This window comes from Misgurnus anguillicaudatus, chromosome 17, assembly GCF_027580225.2.
Source record: "Misgurnus anguillicaudatus chromosome 17, ASM2758022v2, whole genome shotgun sequence".
Classification (NCBI taxonomy): Eukaryota; Metazoa; Chordata; class Actinopteri; order Cypriniformes; family Cobitidae; genus Misgurnus; species Misgurnus anguillicaudatus.
The window spans coordinates 15974211-15994554 of NC_073353.2; the positions used below are offsets into that span (position 1 = coordinate 15974211).

At 36.6% G+C, this 20344-nt stretch overlaps 3 protein-coding genes across 3 annotated transcripts in view; all 3 read left to right on the forward strand.

Moving 5' to 3' along the window:
* The window catches only part of myo10l3 (myosin X, like 3), a 92636-nt gene extending 89103 nt beyond the window's left edge, over nt 1-3533 (forward strand). Inside the window, exon 40 of the mRNA XM_073855048.1 lies at nt 1971-3533. Coding sequence (XP_073711149.1) covers nt 1971-2075 — 105 coding nt within the window. The 3' untranslated portion in view covers nt 2076-3533. The remainder of the gene's footprint in view (nt 1-1970) is intronic.
* A 1585-nt stretch (nt 3534-5118) lies between these two features.
* On the forward strand, nt 5119-8452 carry pttg1ipb (PTTG1 interacting protein b). Its single transcript, XM_055215738.2, has 7 exons — nt 5119-5285; nt 6222-6274; nt 6428-6536; nt 6784-6886; nt 7104-7169; nt 7729-7775; nt 7909-8452. Exons 1-7 carry the CDS (start codon nt 5195-5197, stop codon nt 7950-7952), a joined length of 513 nt encoding a protein of 170 aa, XP_055071713.2. The 5' UTR covers nt 5119-5194; the 3' UTR covers nt 7953-8452.
* Nucleotides 8453-9591: 1139 nt separating this feature from the next.
* Nucleotides 9592-11812, forward strand: sumo3b (small ubiquitin like modifier 3b). Its single transcript, XM_055215739.2, has 4 exons — nt 9592-9750; nt 10462-10590; nt 10686-10757; nt 10966-11812. The coding sequence occupies exons 1-4, from the start codon at nt 9730-9732 to the stop codon at nt 11026-11028; spliced, it is 285 nt and encodes a 94-aa protein (XP_055071714.1). The 5' UTR covers nt 9592-9729; the 3' UTR covers nt 11029-11812.
* Nucleotides 11813-20344: the final 8532 nt, after the last annotated feature.

Genomic DNA, 20344 nt, shown 5'->3' on the forward strand with positions numbered 1-20344 from the left:
AATTATTAAATGTGCAAAAGTATTTAAAGCGATACTCCAGCCTAATATCAAAATTACCCCATGATGTACTCATCCTCAACCAATGCAAGATACATATGTCCGTCATCTTTCGGACGAACACATTTGGAGTTATTTAGTAAATGTCCTTGCTCTTCCACGCTTTAATGGCCTCGTACACACTGCAAACTTACGGGAGTGAATCCCCTAAATGTTAATTTCATGTCTGTACAGAACAAGACTCACTCCTGAAAATGTGATGATTGACACAGAGATAACCATAGCAACGTTCTGCCGTCTCGCGTGATTATCACTCACAGCTTTGACCCAAAAAATGTAACAGCATTATGTTTTGCAATAAATCTCCGTCTTGGCGTTGTGTATTGTACGCATTGTGAAGCTACTTCACAGCGCCCTGTCTTGCAGTGTTGCCAGGTCCTCATCTTTTTTTGTATGTATATACCGTTTTGGCGCTTAACCGTTTATGGCTTTTGGCTCATGAAGCGATCAAGTTTTTGGTGTTATTAAAGTGTGAAGATGCCGGTCCCAATATTTTGATCTTTGAGGTAAAGCATTCTGATTTATTTCTGTTTACTATTGGATTTTTCTTGTTCGCTGTTTTTTTTCGTGCAAGACTAGTCAGCAAATGCTCGTGCGTCATTTTCTGCACCGTGCATTCAGAAAACGTTTTCCCCTTCTAGGGATTTATTTTTTTTGTCATAAGAGAGATCTGTCATGTCCATGATGCACGTTTAAACATTTTATTAACTACTAGTTGTTTAGGTAGGTTATGAACACACTATGCAGAGCTTCTGTAAAGGCACGAATTAATTCGGTTGTAGAATGCGGTTGTCAGTCTCTTAAATTACTGAACGGTCTGTGTGTACAGAACATGATTAAGCATTAAAAGGTGAAGAGACAACCGAATTAATATGCAGTGCGTAAGGGACCATAGCGATATAAAACGGGGATCAGGCAACAACTTTTGACTTTAAACCCCAAAAAAGTGCATTCATCCTTCACAGAAGTAATCCACATGGCTCCAATGGGTTAATGAAGGTCTTTTGCGGAGTATCGATGCAATTTTGTAAGAAAAATATCAATATTTCAAACTTTATAAACTATAGTATCTAGCTTCCGGTAACGGCGCCATCTTGGACACGCACGAGAGTTTTAGCATAGTAAGCGTTCGTTGCCGTTTTACCGGAAGCTAGTTATTATAGTTTATCAAGTTTGAAATATGGATATTTTTCTTACAAAAATGCATCGATAACCTGCAGAAGACTTGTTCACCAATTGGAGCCATGTGGATTACCTCTGTGAAGGATGAATGCACTTTTGTGGGGTTTAAAGTCAGAAGTTCTCAGTTTTCTATTGTTATAAAGCGTGGAAAAGCAAGGACATGTACTAAAATAACTCCAAATGTGTTAAAGGCGGAGTCCACGATGTTTGAAAAACGCGTTGGAAAAGGAGACGGGCCGACTACCAAAACACACTTATAGCCAATCAAATCAAATCAAATGCCGGGTTGCGTATGTGTGGGGCGGGTGTATCAACAGAAGGTCCAGATTCTATTGGGGTAGGGGCGTGTTTGTTTGGGTGATTTCAAATATCAACATTGGCTTTCAAACATCGTGGACTCCGCCTTTAATCTGAAGGATGATGGACATCTGTATGTCGGACTGCTTGAGGGTGATTTTGATATTTGGCTCGAGTATCCCTTTAATCCTGCTTAGAGGTGGTATATGTAAACTGTGCCAATTTAAACCCATTCTTGGCGATTACAGTTGCATAAATAAAGGAATATGGTTAATATTTAAAATATAAGATCTTCATTATACAAATATGAAACACATGATATGTGTTTATACTTATATAAACATACAAAACTATTACATTTCTAATCTAGCATAATTTGGTTTGGCTTGCAGAGTATAAGACATTGTGAATAAACTGTGAATGGCTTGTTTCAGGTCGGGGAGATCGCCAAAATCATGAAAGCATACATCAACATGATTGTGAAGAAACGATGCAGCGTCAGATCAGTGGCCAGTTTTGGCAGCAACTGGATCAGGTGATCACATCTGAGACAAGACTTACCTGATGGAAAAATAGGAGCAGCGTGAATCTGGTTTGAAGAATATATGAGAAGTACATAGAGATTACAGGACCCAGTACGGGGAAAAATTTGTTTGTTCACCCTTACAAACAATATGCTTATGTGTAGACAACTATCCTGTGCACACTGTGTCCTAACCAGGTGCAGCGTCAGGTAATTTGTATGTCCACAATGAAGACGAAAACTCTGCGCTCCTGAATGCTTTAAACATGTTCCTTTCTGGTTTTGTTGATCAATTACGAGACATAATGAAACACACTTTAAAGTAAAAAGATCAATACAGGGTCTTAAAGTGTTTGTTGAAAGTGTTTTATGTCAAATACTCTGAAGTCATTGTCAACAGTAATGTTAAAACCTTGCCTTACTTCCTATAAGGGCTAGCCTGCCTGTGTAGACTTGTGTCATTTCTGTGTCTTTCTGTGTTAATCGTGCAGAAATTTGTTCCAGAATCTTCACTCAGGTTCCTCGGGTTAAGAGAATGAGGAAAGTTTCTCAGAATGTCAATGCCTTAATGTCTTGCCGTTTTCATCCTACATTCATTCATATATTATGCATAAGAAGTTCTGGGTTGAGCTCAGGTACAGTATAAAAGACAGAAAAGATAAGCAATATCCCAGAATTTAAGTGCAGTCAGTGTTATGGTTGTCATAGCAACAAGAGATAAAACTTATCTGATAGGAACTAGTAACTATGGACAGTAACTGTAATACTGGTGAGAAGCTGTGACATTTCTGTTGAACACAAAAGAAGATATTTTGATAAATGATGGTAACCACACATGCCACCCATTGACTTCCATAGTATAGGAACAACAAATACTATGGAAGTCAATTGGTCCCTTTAACTGTGTGCTTACCATCACACATTAAAAAATCTTTTAAATGATAACAGAATTTGCATTTTTAAGTGAACTATCCCTTTAAGTAGAAAGGTCAGTTGTCAATTTCTTTTGTCAAACAATTAATAGATCATTTTAGTTCACAAGTCAAACTTTTTAAAGGAGAAGTGTGTGTGGTTAAGAATGTGTGTGTGTTATTTTTTTAAGGAAGCCTGCGATATTGTTACTGAAGGATGATAAATAATTATGGGTGGGCTGGGTATTTATTCAGTGTTAGTGTTTCTGTGTGGATGTTGATGGCACGTTGTGTACGGACTCAATGATGTAATGGACAGTTATAATATATGAGTGGAGAATGTCACTGTGGTATCAGAGGTATCATTTTATGGACCAAGACATCACTTTTGCTCCATTATTGAATGTGGTCAGCTGCTGGTCAGCTCAATGCCAGAGTTCACCCTCATCAGATATATTAGATTAGAGACAAAATATTTCAGCTTGTAGAGGTTGAAAATCACAAAAGTTTTTTTTTTGTAACTGGATTTACAAAATGCTTTAATAAATTATTTCAATTCCAAAGTGGTGTGAATTACTTTCCAGTGCAATTTTTTGCTGATTCATATTTGAGCACCCTAAACAAATGCTAGGTTGTCCTCAGACCTCAATCAATATTAAAGATATCAAGGTTATATTCTCATTAGATATTCTCTACATTATATTTTTGTAGAAACGGTAAATCACAAAAATGACTTAAGCTGGGTTTTCAAATATATTTATATACAAGACGACACATGATCAACCACAACCAGGTTTAACCCCAGGAAACCTTGACCCAACCCACAGCTTTATTATTGCACCTACTCATGACAAAGTGCAGTACTGTGATTTTCAGTCCATGAATCTTTTACAAGCTTGGTTTATTCAATATCCAGGCTTGCATCATCCTGCAGAATGGAGAAACAGATGTCTGTGCTCTGCAACTGTAGTGCCTCGATTTTGTAGTCGGCAAAGCCACAACATGCAACACTTTATCCAGGCAATGTGACTCTAAAACTGAAAAACTTTCTTAAGCTTTTAGAAACTGCAGCACTCAGGATAAGTAGCAGGGTCCTGAAGAGCCGCTCTGACATGCTCAAGTCTAGTGCAAGACAAGTCTACACAATGCAAGTCTTTTCTTTTAATCAGATTATCATTCAAGCAGGTTGACGAACAAAAGCACTCATTGTTCGGGTAGTAAACTCTAAAGTCAACAGCTATACTCAAATATAGACCATGCAGCAATGAAGAAAGCAAATGAGTCTGATATAAGGATTTGCTAAAGCATCAAGAATAAGATAAAGAAATCAATGCCTGATTCTCTGAAATGGTGCAGCAAGTAAGGCAGCTCATATCAACAGTAACTAGTTAAACTATCACTCAGTTATGAGTTAGAAAGGTACAAGAAAATCGATTATTTAAAAAACCTAATAAACAACAGGCATGTTTAGACCACACAATAATAAATAAAAATAATAGCTCTATTTATTACAAGTAGGAAATTAATTAAATTAATGCATCATAATAGAACTGAAATGGGTGGGGTTGAAAATTAAGGGATTTATAAGATCAGGGAAAAATAGGAAAATCATTTCAGGGCAAGAGTAAGATATTTCATTTTGGTTTAAAATGGCATAGACAAACTTCACGTCTTTATTATTGGCATTTTTACCAAAACATTTTGCAAACAAATGTATTTTAATTGCAAGTTTAATTTGATGTTGACTTCAACAGTATTGTTTAATTGATTAACTAAGTTTATTAAAATATTTATAAAATATATGTCAATATATGAATCGTTTCATTTTTAAACATTGTTTTACTTTTTTAAGTGTATCATTAAGTAATACTTATATTTAGGCGAAATGTACTTTTCTGCTTGTTTAACTTTTTTAATGCACAGTGTTATTTTCAAGAAACAACATTCATATCAACCCCTCAAATCCTGCTTAATCATAAAGCATAAAGGATTTTCAAACTGGGAGGGTCTTTCGCTTTTAAGTTTGTTCGACTTCATGCGGCGCGTGCAGAATGATCGGCGTATGAGATCATATACCGCGAGAGCGTTTCGAAAGCCAAGCTTTACAATCACTCTCGCGGTACTGTGATGTCATAAATGGTTCGCTTTGCCCAGCACCGCCTGAACACGCGACAACACATGACCAGCCCCACTGATAACAACCCTGATCCGCTGCTCTGACGATATGATCCAAACACGCTGTTTTCTCGTGTCTTTTTTAATCTTTTCTGTCATTTTTGTTCTAGCTTTAGGTCAGACGTCAAGCCCAGTAACAAGTAAGTGAATGTTTTTGTTGTTTTATTTCGTTTTGGCCATATTTGTGTGTGTTTATAAGCGTTTAACAGCAGAGTAAAACAATGGGTTGGTGTTAATTCTTAGGAAGTTCCCTTGTTAGACAGCAGTTTTGTGGTAACACTTTCCTACGATGACGACAAAATACTGTCTGCCTAGGTAACTCATGACGTTCTGGCCGTTTTTTGAAGTAAGCATGTTTGCCTGCAACGTTTCAGCAAATCGTTTTTTGTGTGTATGTGTGAAAATGTTTCATAATAACTTAAACTTCTTGGTGGCAACTTCATTTCAGCTTCGGTCAGCTGATATATAGGATATAACACGGGCAGATCGCTTCAAACAGAAAATGTTACGTTTTGTTTTTTTAGATGATTTTGAGAGTTAACCCTCTCATCTCCATGTTAACTTTGTACTTTACTAGCTAACTGTTAGTTTGAATTCAACTTTATGTGGTTATTTAATGTTAAGGCATGATAGACTCGTGAGTGCTTTGTTCAAATCATATGATGCTGCAGGACATTACAGACTTGTATTATGCTAAGTAAGTTACTTCGTCATACATTTCATAAAACTAACATGAAGATGTTTTTTTGCTTCTAAGCGGCTTTATAAGGTTGATGAGTCAATAGATTTTATGAATTTAAATACATTTCATGATAGATTTTAAGAGTTTTAAACTCATAACTTTTGTAAACGAAGAAGCCCTAATCCATAATAGAAATAACATGTAGTTAAAATCAGTTGTATCTTTGACATTAGACTTTGAACACAATCATAACCAATATAAATGAGTAAGAATGTGTCAGTTAAACAACAACTGAGTGAACAAAGTGAAACTCAAACATGTTTATTATTTTCATTCTGTAGTATTATCCATATGCTGCCCATTATATTTTTCTAAAACCACATTCTTTTCACAGACTGCACTGTAAAATCCAACACAAGCTGTGATGAATGTCTGAAGATTGTTTCGGTAAGATTGTATTTTCACAGATATGTAATGAAATGTGGTCAACGTTCTTCCAATCTTATTATTCTGTGTTATGCTTATGCACATTAATGTTATCAAGTAGAGAAATATATGTGTGTGTAATGGTGCTGTGTGTGTTATGTATGTCTTCTTCAGTGTTTGTGGTGCATCTCAAGTCAGAAATGCATAGACTATCCAGTAAGGAACATTCTCCCCCCTCACAGTGTGTGTCCCCTTTCAGATGCACGATGGGGGATGTGCTGGGGTAAGACTGACAATAACATGCATCAAAAACATTTAGCCATCTATTGTCTGAATAGATAAAACAGCTTTATGTTACATTTGAGGTTCACAGTACTGGTTGGTTACTTCAGTACATGCCTGATTGTAATTTAACTTTTTATTTAACTCAGGTTAACAATATTTAAAAAGAAACTAAAGACCAGTTAAAACCTTGCTGCATTTATTTCATGTTTTAAGATCTCATCCAATCCATGTTGTTTGAACCACAGTGAATTTCCAGGCTCTCATCATTACCATTTCTGTGATTGCGGTGGTGATCATCATTGCCATATTAGTCTGTTGCTACCGGTGCTGCAAATGTGAAAACATCGGGTAAGCTGATTGTTTGACTGTGGGTCATTTTCCCGGACATGGTTTAGATTAATCCAGGACTAGGCCTTAGTTATATTAGGACATTTGAGTCGTTTTTACAAACATAACTTACAAAAAACATTACTGGTGTGCATCTTGTGCATTAGTTACTATTAATAAAGCACATTAAGGAGCTAAAAGAGATGAATAACAGAATGTTCTCCTATTATTTGGAAAGGTCGAGGGGGAATGATGAGCACATGGAAAGGCAAGCTAATCTGAGAAAACTACGCCACGAGGAGAGGTAAAATGTTTTTCTTGCAAGCTGCTTTTATTAGCAAGTCCTCAATATGACCCATTCAGGCCCTGTCCCAAATGGCACACTCTGGACTTGTGGACTTCGATGACATCATGTAGTGCAGTCTTTAGGGACCCTTGATGCGAGTCCACGAGGTGCACTTGAGTTATATTTTGGGGCAGACTTGAGCGTCACGCTGGAAATGGGAAAAGAAGTTGCCCATCAGTGGGAACTTGTCCCATAAGTCGTCTGATTGCTCTTTCGCAAGGACTTCTGGGTTGGTAAAGTGGGTGAAGCCTGCAGCAGTGCGGGCTTCGCCGAAGACCACATTAAGGGTGCAAATGGGAGTTGATGAGCACACTTCGGAGCGTAAAAATGACAGATGGGACACCATACGGACTCAAAGACTAAGCGAGCATGCGCAATTTAAGGCCACGATACCGAAAGTCCACATGAAGTGCGCCATTGGGACAGGTCCTCAGTTGATAAAGTTAAAGAAAGTAAATTGCTTTTTAACTCGACAAAAAAAATATTTTCTCTGATCTTTTTCTTAATTTGATTACAGAAAAGTTGAGATGAAGCAGAGGCATGATGAAATTCGATTGAAATATGGTAGGATTTTCTCTTCAACACGAATGAAGAGTATACTTGTTTATTATCTTTTTACCATTATTCTTTCCTTCAAATCTTTATAGTTTTAAAACATATGTTTATTATAAATATTTGACTTTTCGCTTTGTTTTAGGCCTGACAAAGGATAATCAATACTCCCGATTCGAAAACAGCTAAGCAACTGTGCTGATGCCTTATTGTTGAGTTGCATCACTCCTGCTGTATAAATCAACAGATTACCTTTCATTCCCAGCACTCCTTTTCTCTCTGCCTTTAAAAAACTTACTGATTGTACTGCTTTCCAAAGCAATTACTTGTCAGGCAAACGCAAAACATGCATCGACTTGAATTTTAGATTGATACATTGTGAAGCCTTGTAAATGTGTAGCGCAGTGGTGACTTTTTGCAAATGTATGTAAGTGTTAACATGAATTAACCAAACCATATTGAAGGCATAAGGGTCACATTGAAACTATAGTGTACTTTGATCCAACCTGTTTTTGCTGAGTTGGCTAACAATATATGATGAAATGCATTTCTGTAACTTTTTTTCTCAGCAAATGTTTTAGATGTGCATCTTTTAATTTGACATGATAGGACCTGCAAAATACTCTGCTGTGTAATAGACTGGTTTTATATATCTAAAATAAAATTTGGAAGATTGTATACACACAAAATTGACAATCATTTATCTTTTTGTTTAATAATGTAAGTTTGTCAGGATTTTTATCACTAGCTTTTTGTGACCAAAGATTTTCAATGTTAATGCAATAGGACTTAAATTGAATCAAATTAACTGCAATAAACAAAAAATGAAAAGTAATTCTTGTTCATTTCTATGATGTACAATTATGAAATAATTGATCTACTGTCCAACAAATAAGAAAGCCCATCAGCTTTGTAAATCAACATTTTCTTTCCACTTATTTTTGTCTACGATATACTAATATTTAAACCTAAAATTCTTGTAGGAGTGGTTTCTCGGACAGGGATTATTTTAAGCAAGGACTAGGCCCCAGTTTAAGTATAACTGGTTTTAACAAACATAGCCTGCCTTACTAAAAACATTACTTATGCATTTTCAGGCAAATCAAAAGGTACTAATGTATTTTAAGATATGTCAGTGCAAGTTGTTTTCAGTTTGGACAGCTCTTACATTTATTTTAGTCTAGGACTAGTCTTATCCCTGTCTGGGAAACCGCCCTATTAAGTTTTACAACTTTAATTAAACAAATACGTTATATGCATTCTTTTGCATACATAGTCCATCACAGATTATTAAAGACACACATAGCTTGTACTACTACCACAATATGTAAAATGAAATATTATTTTAATTTAATATAAGCATTAATATTTCATGAATACCATAACTGTTAGTAACATATAACGTTAGCCCCAATGTTCTGTCTATGTTTGGGACCCCAGAGACCCTAATGATTATGAGTAATGACTGATATACTTGAGACCAAACATATGCAGACGAGTGACATAAATAATCATAAATGTAGTTTTTAATCAATCAATTATAAGATTAAGATGTTTTCAGAGACGTTTAAGGGCTATGTGCTCTTCTCCTTACAGAGTGTAACATTCTGCGCAGATCGATCGACGTGTGACATCAACGTACAGCGAGAGCTGTGCGTTCGAATCACTCTCGCGGTACTTTAGTGTCATCAGCCGTTCCGTCTGCGCAGCGCCTCACGATGTCGAACACGCCTGGTTAATCACGTGGTTTCACACTGTCCAATCACATAGACGATCCTCTTTGCGCTTTCTTTTCTCGGAGGAATCACGTGGTTTTACCCGGGCCAATCAAATAGACGAATCTGGTTTGCGTGTTTTTGGTGAGCGCGGGGTGACGGGAGAACAGAAGCGGATTGTAGCGCAGCAGACACGCACAAGTGTTGTATTTGTTTCTATATTACCGGGAGGATCTTATATTTTAACAGAAATGTCAGACGAGAAGCCAAAGGTACATACTTACACCAAACAGCACAGGGAATAGGGTGGTATGATGATATACGTAAATGCAGGTTGTATGCTGGACTTCATATATGGCCGGGAGAAACAAAGCGGGTTTGCGCATTTACCGCATGTCGCCATGTGCATTTAACTCGGCCATCTAGATGGGTAGAAAATAATTGCATCGGTCGTTGTTAGTTATGTAGAAAGCACCATTTTGCTTCTTTTTGTATCTGCAGGACGCATTTATTTGCTTTCTTTGTTTGCGGATAGTTGCTTCAACTTTGCGCCAAATGCAAAATGCGTTTCATCGTCTGATTTTGTCGTAGTTAACGTCTGAATAATACATAGCACTGACTCTAATCTAGTTGTTTGAGATATTATTTTGTACAACGTGTTGTAATAATCTAAAATGCGGTGGCCGAAATCGTTCACATGCCTCCTGTAACGTTAGCTCAATTACATTAGCAGTGCAAATGCTTTGGGTTCGATCCCAAGGAACGGGCATATTGATCAAATGTATGGCATCCCTGCACTCTTTAAGTCATTTTGGATAAAATAATGTAATATATGTACACATAATATGCATCTGATGGGGAAGTATGACCAGTTTACACACCTGATGTGCTTTCTTTTCTACTGCATGCATAAGAAATGAATGTTCGTCGATATTTTTAAACGACCTGCTTTAACAACAAACAATCTGTGCATTTCATTTCAGGAAGGTGTGAAGACTGAAAATGATCATATTAACTTGAAAGTGGCCGGGCAAGATGGCTCTGTGGTCCAGTTTAAAATCAAGAGGCACACACCCCTCAGCAAACTGATGAAAGCCTACTGTGAAAGACAGGTAACAGTACACACTGAGATTGGACAGTGCTCATTAATGTTTATATCAAAAACTTAGATTAAATTGTACCCCCCACCCGTTCTCTCTCTCTTTAGGGTTTGTCTATTCGGCAAATAAGATTCAGGTTTGATGGCCAGCCAATCAATGAGACCGATACACCTTCACAGGTTTGTCCTTGTGATTTGTCTACATAAAATCATCTTGCATAATGTAAAGAACATGCTTTGAAAATATAACCTTGATGTATTTAATAGTGAGTGAGTAAGACCATGTCTAACATTTATCCCAACATTTAAAATACTCATTTGGTTTGTCCCAAAAAGCTTTATTATAGTAAAGTCTCTAATTATGACATTTCCTTATTATTTTTTTTAGCTGGAAATGGAAGATGAAGACACGATTGATGTATTCCAACAGCAGACAGGAGGAATCTGTTAAAGATTGTGGTCATGTGCATAAAGCTTGTGCTCTTCATGTCATTTCTATTGAAGTTTAGGGATGAAACTTAAAAGGTTTTGGAAGTATAATCTATTTAAGTTAATTGATTTTCTTTTCCTCTGTAAAACATCAGTGACCTTATTTCTATTTCCAGTGTTTTTCCCTGAACTGAAGTGGAAATGTCAATTGGTATTTTTTCCTTTGTTTATTGTATGCCTGTTATACACGATTTTTTGTATTATGTATGTATGTGCGCGCCTCCATCTACTTTTTTATACTAGGTGGAATGATTTGAGTATGGTTCTGCAAGTTTTCATCGATCAATTGCAGTAAAGCACATCTTTTTAATAGACATTTCCAGGTCTTAGCATTGTGTTAGTCATGCACCTCAGGTCTGATGAAGCTAGATTGTGGATCTTGTCCTGTAGATGTTATTTTTAAGTACAAAATCTCAGAAGCTATCTTAAGTCTTTTGTTAAACAATTTGAAGTAAAATCTCAGAACGTATATAGAAATGTAAGTGTTCCCCTCATTTTTATCAACTGCTATTTTGCCAAAACATTGTAATCTCATTTTCAATCTTGTATTAAAACACTTTTGGTGCAATCTTAATGCAGTTCCACAGTAAACGCATGCCAAACCAGTGTGTAGATCTTCTGTTAGGATTGAGGGAAAGGTTTTTTAAGGAGAACAGACTATCCTTTCTCCTCACAATCTCTCTGATTTGTACATTGTTTGCCCTTTACTACTGTATATAATAAATATAGTTTGATACTCGGTCTGACCTTTGTTGTGCATGGTGTTATTTAAATGGTAAATTGTGCCACTAGATGGAGCAGCTGTATTGCAGTGGTTTTACATGTTGGAAGGCATGTGAAATACAGCTTTGTGTGTATAAAACTCAGGCGGTTTCCCAGACAGGGTTTAGATTAATCCAGGACTATAGGCCTTAGTTATATAAGGACATTTAAGTAGTTATGACAACATACCTTATTAAAAAAAACAATACTGGTGTGGGTCTTGAGATAAAACAATAGCACTGATATATTTTAAGATATGTCAGTGCAAGATGATTTAAAATTAAGGCAGCTCAAACATGCATTTTAGTCTGGGACTAGGATAAATCCTGTCTGGGAAACTGTACTTAAATAGTCATAGTCCTAAAAATACTGTCATTGCATTATTTGCAAAGCATAAATCTGAATCAATCAGATATAAACTTTGTTGTAGGTGATGTGACACTGTCACAAGCCTCTTTGGTTATACAGACTAGGTTGTCTTCACTAAACCTTGTTTTCAGGCTGTGTTTTTTTTTTTAGCTATTACATACTATAAAAAAAGATCTACATAAAGTGGTCTTTATTCCTTTTATAGTTCACCCAAAAATGAAAATTGATGAACACAAAGATATTGTAAGGGAATTTTGTAACCAAACCGATCAGGGGTCCTATGCATAGACTTCCATAGTAGGAAAAAAATAATTTGTTGATGGGTCTTCTGATTTGGTTACTTTGTGTTGGTCAGAATTAATACAACTATCCCATAATCTCTAAAAGGCTGTGGAAACATCACACTAAAATCAATTGATTTTGCTTAAGATTTTGCAAATATTTACTTTTACATTTTGATTTGCACCTGCGTTGTTTCATTTATACCAAAGTTAACTGCTTGTTTATTGGCATTACTCGATTATATTTTTGAAGAGTTTGGTTCCATAACCCAATAAATCCATTTTGACTAATTTCGGTAAAAATGTGTTTTCTATACCAAATATATAGAATATATAGAAAATATCTTATTTTCTGTTACAAACTTTCACATAGCATCTTTAAGTTATAATAACATTAAAAATTCAAATCCATAATTTGATTTTCAGAGATTTATTATAAAAACTGATTATTTTTTTCGCAAAATGTAATAAATCCATGACAAGTTTTTTTTTTTTCAAAATGCTATAAATCTATTGAATCAGTATAGAAATGTGCATTCATCTTTGCCATGTTATTTCATTTAGTTGACTAGTGGTATACACAGATTTAAAAAAAATTAAAATTAATGGCATTAATCAAAACACTTTGTCATATTAAGTACACTGTCATTCCTGCTGTCATTCTTGGGACGTCATCGCTGAACTTTTTTGACAGCGATCAGCTGTAAAATGTTTTAGTCCTGCTCAGGCCCGGTACTAGGCTTGCTGGACTGGGGGGGAAGTCAGGATTTTTGGGTGGGCAGCCATTTCTCGACTAAAATGATTCATACACTAAAATTATGGATGTTTCAATCCAATATTATTTTGCATATGTCTTATAATAAAGGGCCATTTATATGTCCTTTTGCACGTTCAAATTTTAAAAGTAGATCCGATTAGATTTATAATGATTTATAATGTTATAATGATTACACTTAGTGTAGTTTAACACATTAAGTCACAGTTAAGGAAATCACGCAAGCAGGTGATATGAATGCAAAGCTGTACATATAGCTATATTTTATTAATGTGTACACTGAATTTAATCTATTATTTCACTTATAGATAAATTAAAGACATTCTTATACATACCATACTCAATATATGACTTTTTTCTAAATAAACACTTGTTAGGCACTTTATTTCCTCTTCTCAAACATTTTCTTCATTTAATATAATGCATTTTCAATATGATATGTGATAAGCTATATTTTCATTAATTCCTGACCCTATCATGCTGCTGCAGCAACCTCAGATATCACAACAAAAAACGCTTTAAAAAATCTTTTTTGAAACATCATGAAAGCAATTTGACATGCATGACAAATTCGTCAAAGATTATCCTGTTTGCCTATAACAGCACCAGACAAAAGCACAAGGCCTAAAATACTGTAAGTGTGATTTGCGACGAGACCAAAGATAAATCACATTGCTTTGTTCATGGGTGATTCTCTGAATTGGGTGCCCTTCAAGTCCCCCAAACTTACTTCAAAGATTTTCAATTAGCTAAAGGAAATCACAAAATGCATTTTAACGCTGTCAATTAATAGAACCAGGTGCCTTTGTCGCGGTTTGGAATAAATGATGACAGAATAACACAGATTAATAATATCGAAGAATTTACCTTTTAATACTGACCAATTTCTTCCTTTTTTTTAAATGGCGTTTATCGCGGTTCTCTTTGGTGGTTCAACAACTCCCACTATTTTATTAAGTATTTAAGTAAATTTACATTTTAGCCTGCCCATGATTTTCTCAAATACCCCCCCCCCAACACACACACACACACACACACATACACATTTAAACAAATTTTGCAACATGTTGCTGTCTTGTCATTTGATCTGAGAGTGGAATCACTGAAGTGTATTTATCCCAAGCGTTTAACTTGAAGCACTCAGTAATCCCCTCTAAAGGCGGATGAATTACCTCCTGACCTGTCTGTACATGCGAGGAGTCATTGAGGGTACAAACTGGGACATTTAACATCTTAAATATCCAGTTAGAGGTGCAGTGAAAACGTTCTAATCAAAATATGTCATAAGCATTAAAATGTGAGGCAGATCAGATATAATACTATCAGGTTAGTAATACATTAGTAATATGTTTGGCTTATATTGTTGTTTCTTTATCTTATGATCCACAACATGACTTATGATGATAATGTGTAAAACATTTAATCTGCTAATGCTCCTAAATAGCATTTACATTAATCCCAAGCAATGTGTATTTCCTGGGATTTGAGCCCTTGGATTGCTAGGAGCCATGCACTACAGGAACCATCAATTTGGTCTCCTCATTAAATGAATAGAACAATTAATTTTTTAACAAATACGTTATATGATAGTATGATAAATATGATCAATTTTTATCAAAATTAAAGTGCAATTATTTTTCCTCATGCCCACAATTCGTTGCGCTTTGAAGCTCAAATACAATATACTGACTTTTTTTGTCTCTATTTCCTTTACTATTGGAGTTCAAATCTATTCACACAATGTACGCGGTTGTTTTTAGCTTTCACACTCAGGCTTCAGACAAAGGCCATATGATGAACCGCAGCAGATGAAAGTTGTCTTCAATGGCTGCAGGTGAAGGGCTTCAAACCTCTTACAGCCCACATCAAGGCCTAATAGGATACTGACTTACATTAAAGGGCTGAAGAGCGTGTTGGAAAATGCCACGGCAGTCTTCATCCCTTCATCTGAATGATGGTGTTATGTGATATGTGCAGGTGTTTGTTACACTTTTAAAGATTAAAACTTGAACGATACATGCTGGCTGTGTGCATGGCATCAACAAGCGTAAAAAGAGCACTTAAGATAGATTCATACTGGAATTACTGTCTTTGTTTTTTTATTGTTTTAACTTGTCACTATTTATAAATGATTTACTCATTATTTACTTCTATCATTACAGGGTTATGTTTGTTTGGGTCTGATTATGGCATGGCCCTCACCAGCAGTTTCCTCCAGTCTCTGGTACTGTAAATTGGAGAGACCGCATGGTTTGATCTCTTGAATGATGATCTGTGCAAAATGATGAGCGGTTTGTTGGTCTGATTAGAGGCTCTCGCTGCTCTGATGTTTCTCGTGTGTCAGTCAACCTTCAGTCTGAACTGAGATGTAAACATGCATGCACCACATGCATGCAGAAAGCAGTTCTACACTCACCTAAAGGATTATTAGGAACACCTTTTCATTTTCTCATTAATGCGATTATCTAATCAACCCATCACATGGCAGTTGCTTCAATGGATTTAGGGGTGTGGTCCTGGTCAAGACAATCTCCTGAACTCCAAATTGAATGTAACAATGGGAAAGACACGTGATTTAAGCAATTTTGAGCGTGGCATGGTTGTTGGTGCCAGACGATCTACTCATATTTCACAATCTACTCAGTTACTGGGATTTTCACGCACAACCATTTCTAGGGTTTACAAAGAATAGTGTGAAAAGGGAAAAACATCCAGTATGGGGCAGTCCTGTGGGTGAAAATGCCTTGTTGATGCTAGAGGTCAGAGGAGAATGAGCCGACTGATTCAAGCTGATAGAAGAGCAACTTTGACTGAAATAACCGTTACAACCGAGGTATGCAGCAAAGCATTTGTGAAGTCACAACACGCACAACCTTGAGGCGGATGGGCAACAACAGCATAAAACCCCACCGGGTACCACTCATCTCCACTACAAATAGGAAAAAGAGGCTACAATTTGCACCAGCTAACCAAAATTGGACAGTTGAAAACTGGAAAAATGTTGCCTGGTCTGATAAGTCTCGATTTCTGTTGAGACATTCAGATGGAAGAGTCGGAATTTGGCGTAAACAGAATGAGAACATGGATCCATCATGCGTTGTTACCACTGCTCAGGCTGGTGGTGGTGGCAATTGGGCATCGTTTAAATGCCACGGCCTACTTGAGAATTGTTTCTGACCATGTCTATCCCTTTATGACCACCACGTACCCATCCTCTGATGGCTACTTCCAGCAGGATAATGCACCATGTCACAAAGCTAGAATCATTTCAAATTGGTTTCTTGAACATGACAATGAGTTCACTGTACTAAAATGGCCACCACACCAGATCTCAACCCAATAAAGCATCTTTGGGATGTGGTGGAACGGGAGCTTTGTCCTCTGGATGTGCATCCCACAAATCTCCATCAATTGGGCCAACATTTCTAAAGAATGCTTTCAGCACCTTGTTGAATCAATGCCACGTAGATTAAGGCAGTTCTGAAGGTAAAAGGGGGTTAAACACAGTATTAGTATAGTGTTCCTAATAATCCTTTAGGTGAGTGTATATACCAGGCTAAATTTATTTTTTCATATCTTCGAAATCAAAATAAAGCATTAAACAACCCAATGTGAGCCTGAATCTTGTTCATGCCCCTATTTTCCCTCATTATCTTCCTTAGTTCATCTATATAATGTGCTGTCCTGTGCTGGGTTGTTGCCTTTCTATGTGCACTGCAAAAAAATGATTTTCAAGAAAAATATTTCTTTGTATTTTTGTCTTGTTTCCAGTAAAAATATCTAAAAATTCTTAAATTAAGATGCATTTTCTTGATAAGCAAAACGACCCAAGAAAATAAGACTAGTTTTTAGACAAAATGTATAAAATTTTAGTGCATTTGTGGATAAAACAAGCAAAAACAAATCTGCCAATGGGGTAAGCACATTTTTCTTGAAATTTTCTTGAATTTTGAAAATATTTTTTTGCTTACCCCATTGGCAGATTTTTTTGCTTAAATTTGACATTTTTGGTCTAAAAACTAGACTTATTTTCTTGGGTCGTTTTGCTCATCAAGAAAAAGCATCTTAATTTAAGAATTTGTAGATATTTTTACCAAAAACAAGACAAAAATACTAAGTAAGAAAGTCATTTTTAGCAGTGTGTGAATTCAACCTATGATGTCAAATCAAGTCAGTCTAATCTGCAGTTATATTCTGCTGATGCAATTCATTGCCCATGATATGGCTATACCTTAACAGGCCTCACTTAACATTACACCAAAGCTCATTGGACACATTTATCAGCCAATCATTTCCCTCATTCCCCTCATATTCTGCCCGAGGCTTTGATAGGGCATCACAGAGGTACCGCTGGTTATCAGCTACTGTAACTCTTTTGCTGCCTTGGATCACAAACGCAGCCAGCCTGATAAATTGTTTCCTGCGTCGAACGCATTATCTGACCTGCTGGCTCTTATACAGAGAACTGGAGGAGTTATCAGATGGTCCCAATCTGTGTCTCAGCCTCTCTCTCAGTAAGGCTGTCAGAGTTTGGCACTGGGGCGGCAGATAGCATCTGTGGCATAACTACAGTGGATGGTATCATTGCGTGGAGGCTTTGATTCATGACGTAGGTCGAGGTTTGACCAGATTTTGATCACTGACTTGCATTTGCCCCAGGACTGTGTGAGAAAAGTGTCTTTTGTGTCTGATTAATAGATCAGATGGTCTGATTCAATACTTCATCTCAAGGGAGTCATATAAGTGAGACTCTCCAAGTGAACACAAAATGAAACTTTTGCCTTTCCTTGTAGTTCCTTAATCTTATTTATCTAAAGCATCAATTCATAGATTTTATGAAAAACTTAATAAAACATTTAAGTAATGTTTTTTTTCTTTTTATATCGTGTTGGGTTTAGGTTTTTTAGGAGTGATCTTGAGCTATACCTTTATCTCTGGTGCACAGCTCTTGGCCACATTTCTGACAGTTTCTGGCCGTTTGTGGTTCTTTTGGATAAGATGACACAAAAAGCTCATAACAACAATAGATTTGATCACACAATGAAGCCGCTGACAGGGAATATGATATGTTATCCCTTAGTCTGTATACTGGATACTACAGTCTATAAACTCCCACAAAGACCTTCATGGGAAAACAGAGGGGTGAAATGTTCCAAAATGAAAAATAAATGAAATAATAAGGCAATAAGGAATTCATGAGAACATGCAAAATGAAACCATGCCTCTAAGCGAAACAGAGGTTGTGTCCCCGAGCAGCCAAACGAAACCAAATGACAACTTCTGCTTCAATAAAGAACATATATGAATCTCGGCCCTACCAAATTCAAACTGGAGAGAAGTATTAAATAACAACATTTAGTAATGCAAACTAGTAAAACAGTTTCTCATTGGAGCAGCATAAAGATGGAATCATAGTAACCTTGACTGAACTTAGATAAGCTGCCGCTATTACTTCAACTAAAATATTGTCAAAATATTGTGTAAAAATATTGTGTAAACTAATAAAGTTGAATTTAAAGGTGTAGTGTGTAGATTTAAGAAGGTTCTAATGACAGAAATGCAAAATAATATAGTTATACAACGGGTCTGTTGAATGCTGTATTCTGTTTGGCTAAGAAAGTTTAATGGGTGTTGATTATTGTTCTGTAAACCGCACACCTAACTTGTCAAATATCTTAAAAATAGGCAGGGATCTTACGTGGAGCACCTGATCTTGGCCAGTTTATGGTGATGTGATGCTCTTTCCATTTTCGGATAATGGCCCCCACAGTGCTCACAGGAACATTCAGCATTCTGGAAATGCGCCTATAACCATTCCCATCAAAATGCTTTTCAACACTAAGATTACGAAGATCTTGAGAGAGTTTTCTGCTTTTACCCATCATAAAGTCTTTCCTGTGTGCCTCCTGGGTAATGAGAAGTCTTTATAGGCCATCAATTAGGACTAAAGCAGCTGATATGAATTAGTATTGATAGGGGGCAGGGTTTCTCTCTCAGTGCTGACAGATTTCAGGTGATCTCCTGGCTTTCTATACCATTTTGCACCTTGTTCTCTTCACGTGTTCAGTGCTTTTCCCCTGTGTCATTTCACTTTGTTTATTGTGACTCAGCTTGTGTGCTTAAAGGAACAGTATGTAAGAAATGTATATCAATTAATCATAAAATGTCCCTTATATGTCACTAGACATTAAGAATTAATTTTCATTTCAAATATTTATATCACTGACAACAGTGGCCTGGCAAGCCCTCAACTGATGTTTATGTTGTCATTTTGCGTATTGGCCACTAGTTGTGTGATTGCAGTACCAGTTTTAGCCACAAGGTTTGTGATTGCAATACCAGTTTTGGCCACAATCCTACATACTGTTCCTTTAAATGTTCTGGTTTCTTTGTGTGAATTCGGTGTTTGGCTTGGTGGCTGCATCTGGTGGAGGTTTTGTGTCAATATAGCCCACTTAGAAATCCCCTTACTGATAAAAATGCTGATGTGTCAAATACATATTTTCACCACTGTAATTGTATATAAACCTTGATATATGTACTATAATGCAAACCCAAAAATGTGCATCAACAGCTTCGAGTGGTTCCTTCTTGTGATTTGAAATAAAAGCAAGTGTTTCTCTGCTGGTCATTATGATATCATCCACTTGCCTAATAAAAGTATGACATCACACAGTCATGAGGTCAGGCTCAGGCAGATGTGTGCCCCAGCTTGACGCTTGACGTTGCTCCTGAGGTCAGGCGGCCAGTATGAGGGTTAATGAGTAGGTGCGATGTACTGGTTAAGTCAAAGAGGTATGACATAGAGAGCCTGTCCTTCGGTAGTAATGACTGGGGTTGCTTCCCTTCCTGATTACAGGCTTAGTGCGAGTGTCAATGTAGCCGCCCAGCTATTAGCTGCCCCTTTAGAATGTATTAAAGCCAGAGACCTCAGCCATTCAACCTGCATACAACCCTCAGGCAAAACAAAAAATGATAATCTCAGTGTGTTTTTTTGAATGACATTTTTGTCACTATAAGGAACATACACTCTTAAAAAGAGGTGCTTTACAATGCCATGACAGTTTTTGGCTCAATGGTTCCATAAATAA

Excerpts from the sequence above, each read along its gene's own strand:
- sumo3b (XM_055215739.2), top strand. The coding sequence starts at position 9,730 with ATGTCAGACGAGAAGCCAAAG. Across the intron at positions 10,591-10,685 it reads AAGCCTACTGTGAAAGACAG|GGTTTGTCTATTCGGCAAAT; the intron begins GTAACAGTACAC and ends CTCTCTCTTTAG. Across the intron at positions 10,758-10,965 it reads AGACCGATACACCTTCACAG|CTGGAAATGGAAGATGAAGA; the intron begins GTTTGTCCTTGT and ends TATTTTTTTTAG.
- pttg1ipb (XM_055215738.2), top strand. The coding sequence starts at position 5,195 with ATGATCCAAACACGCTGTTTTCTCGTGTCTTTTTTAATCTTTTCTGTC. Across the intron at positions 6,887-7,103 it reads TGCAAATGTGAAAACATCGG|GTCGAGGGGGAATGATGAGC; the intron begins GTAAGCTGATTG and ends TTATTTGGAAAG. Across the intron at positions 7,170-7,728 it reads AAACTACGCCACGAGGAGAG|AAAAGTTGAGATGAAGCAGA; the intron begins GTAAAATGTTTT and ends ATTTGATTACAG.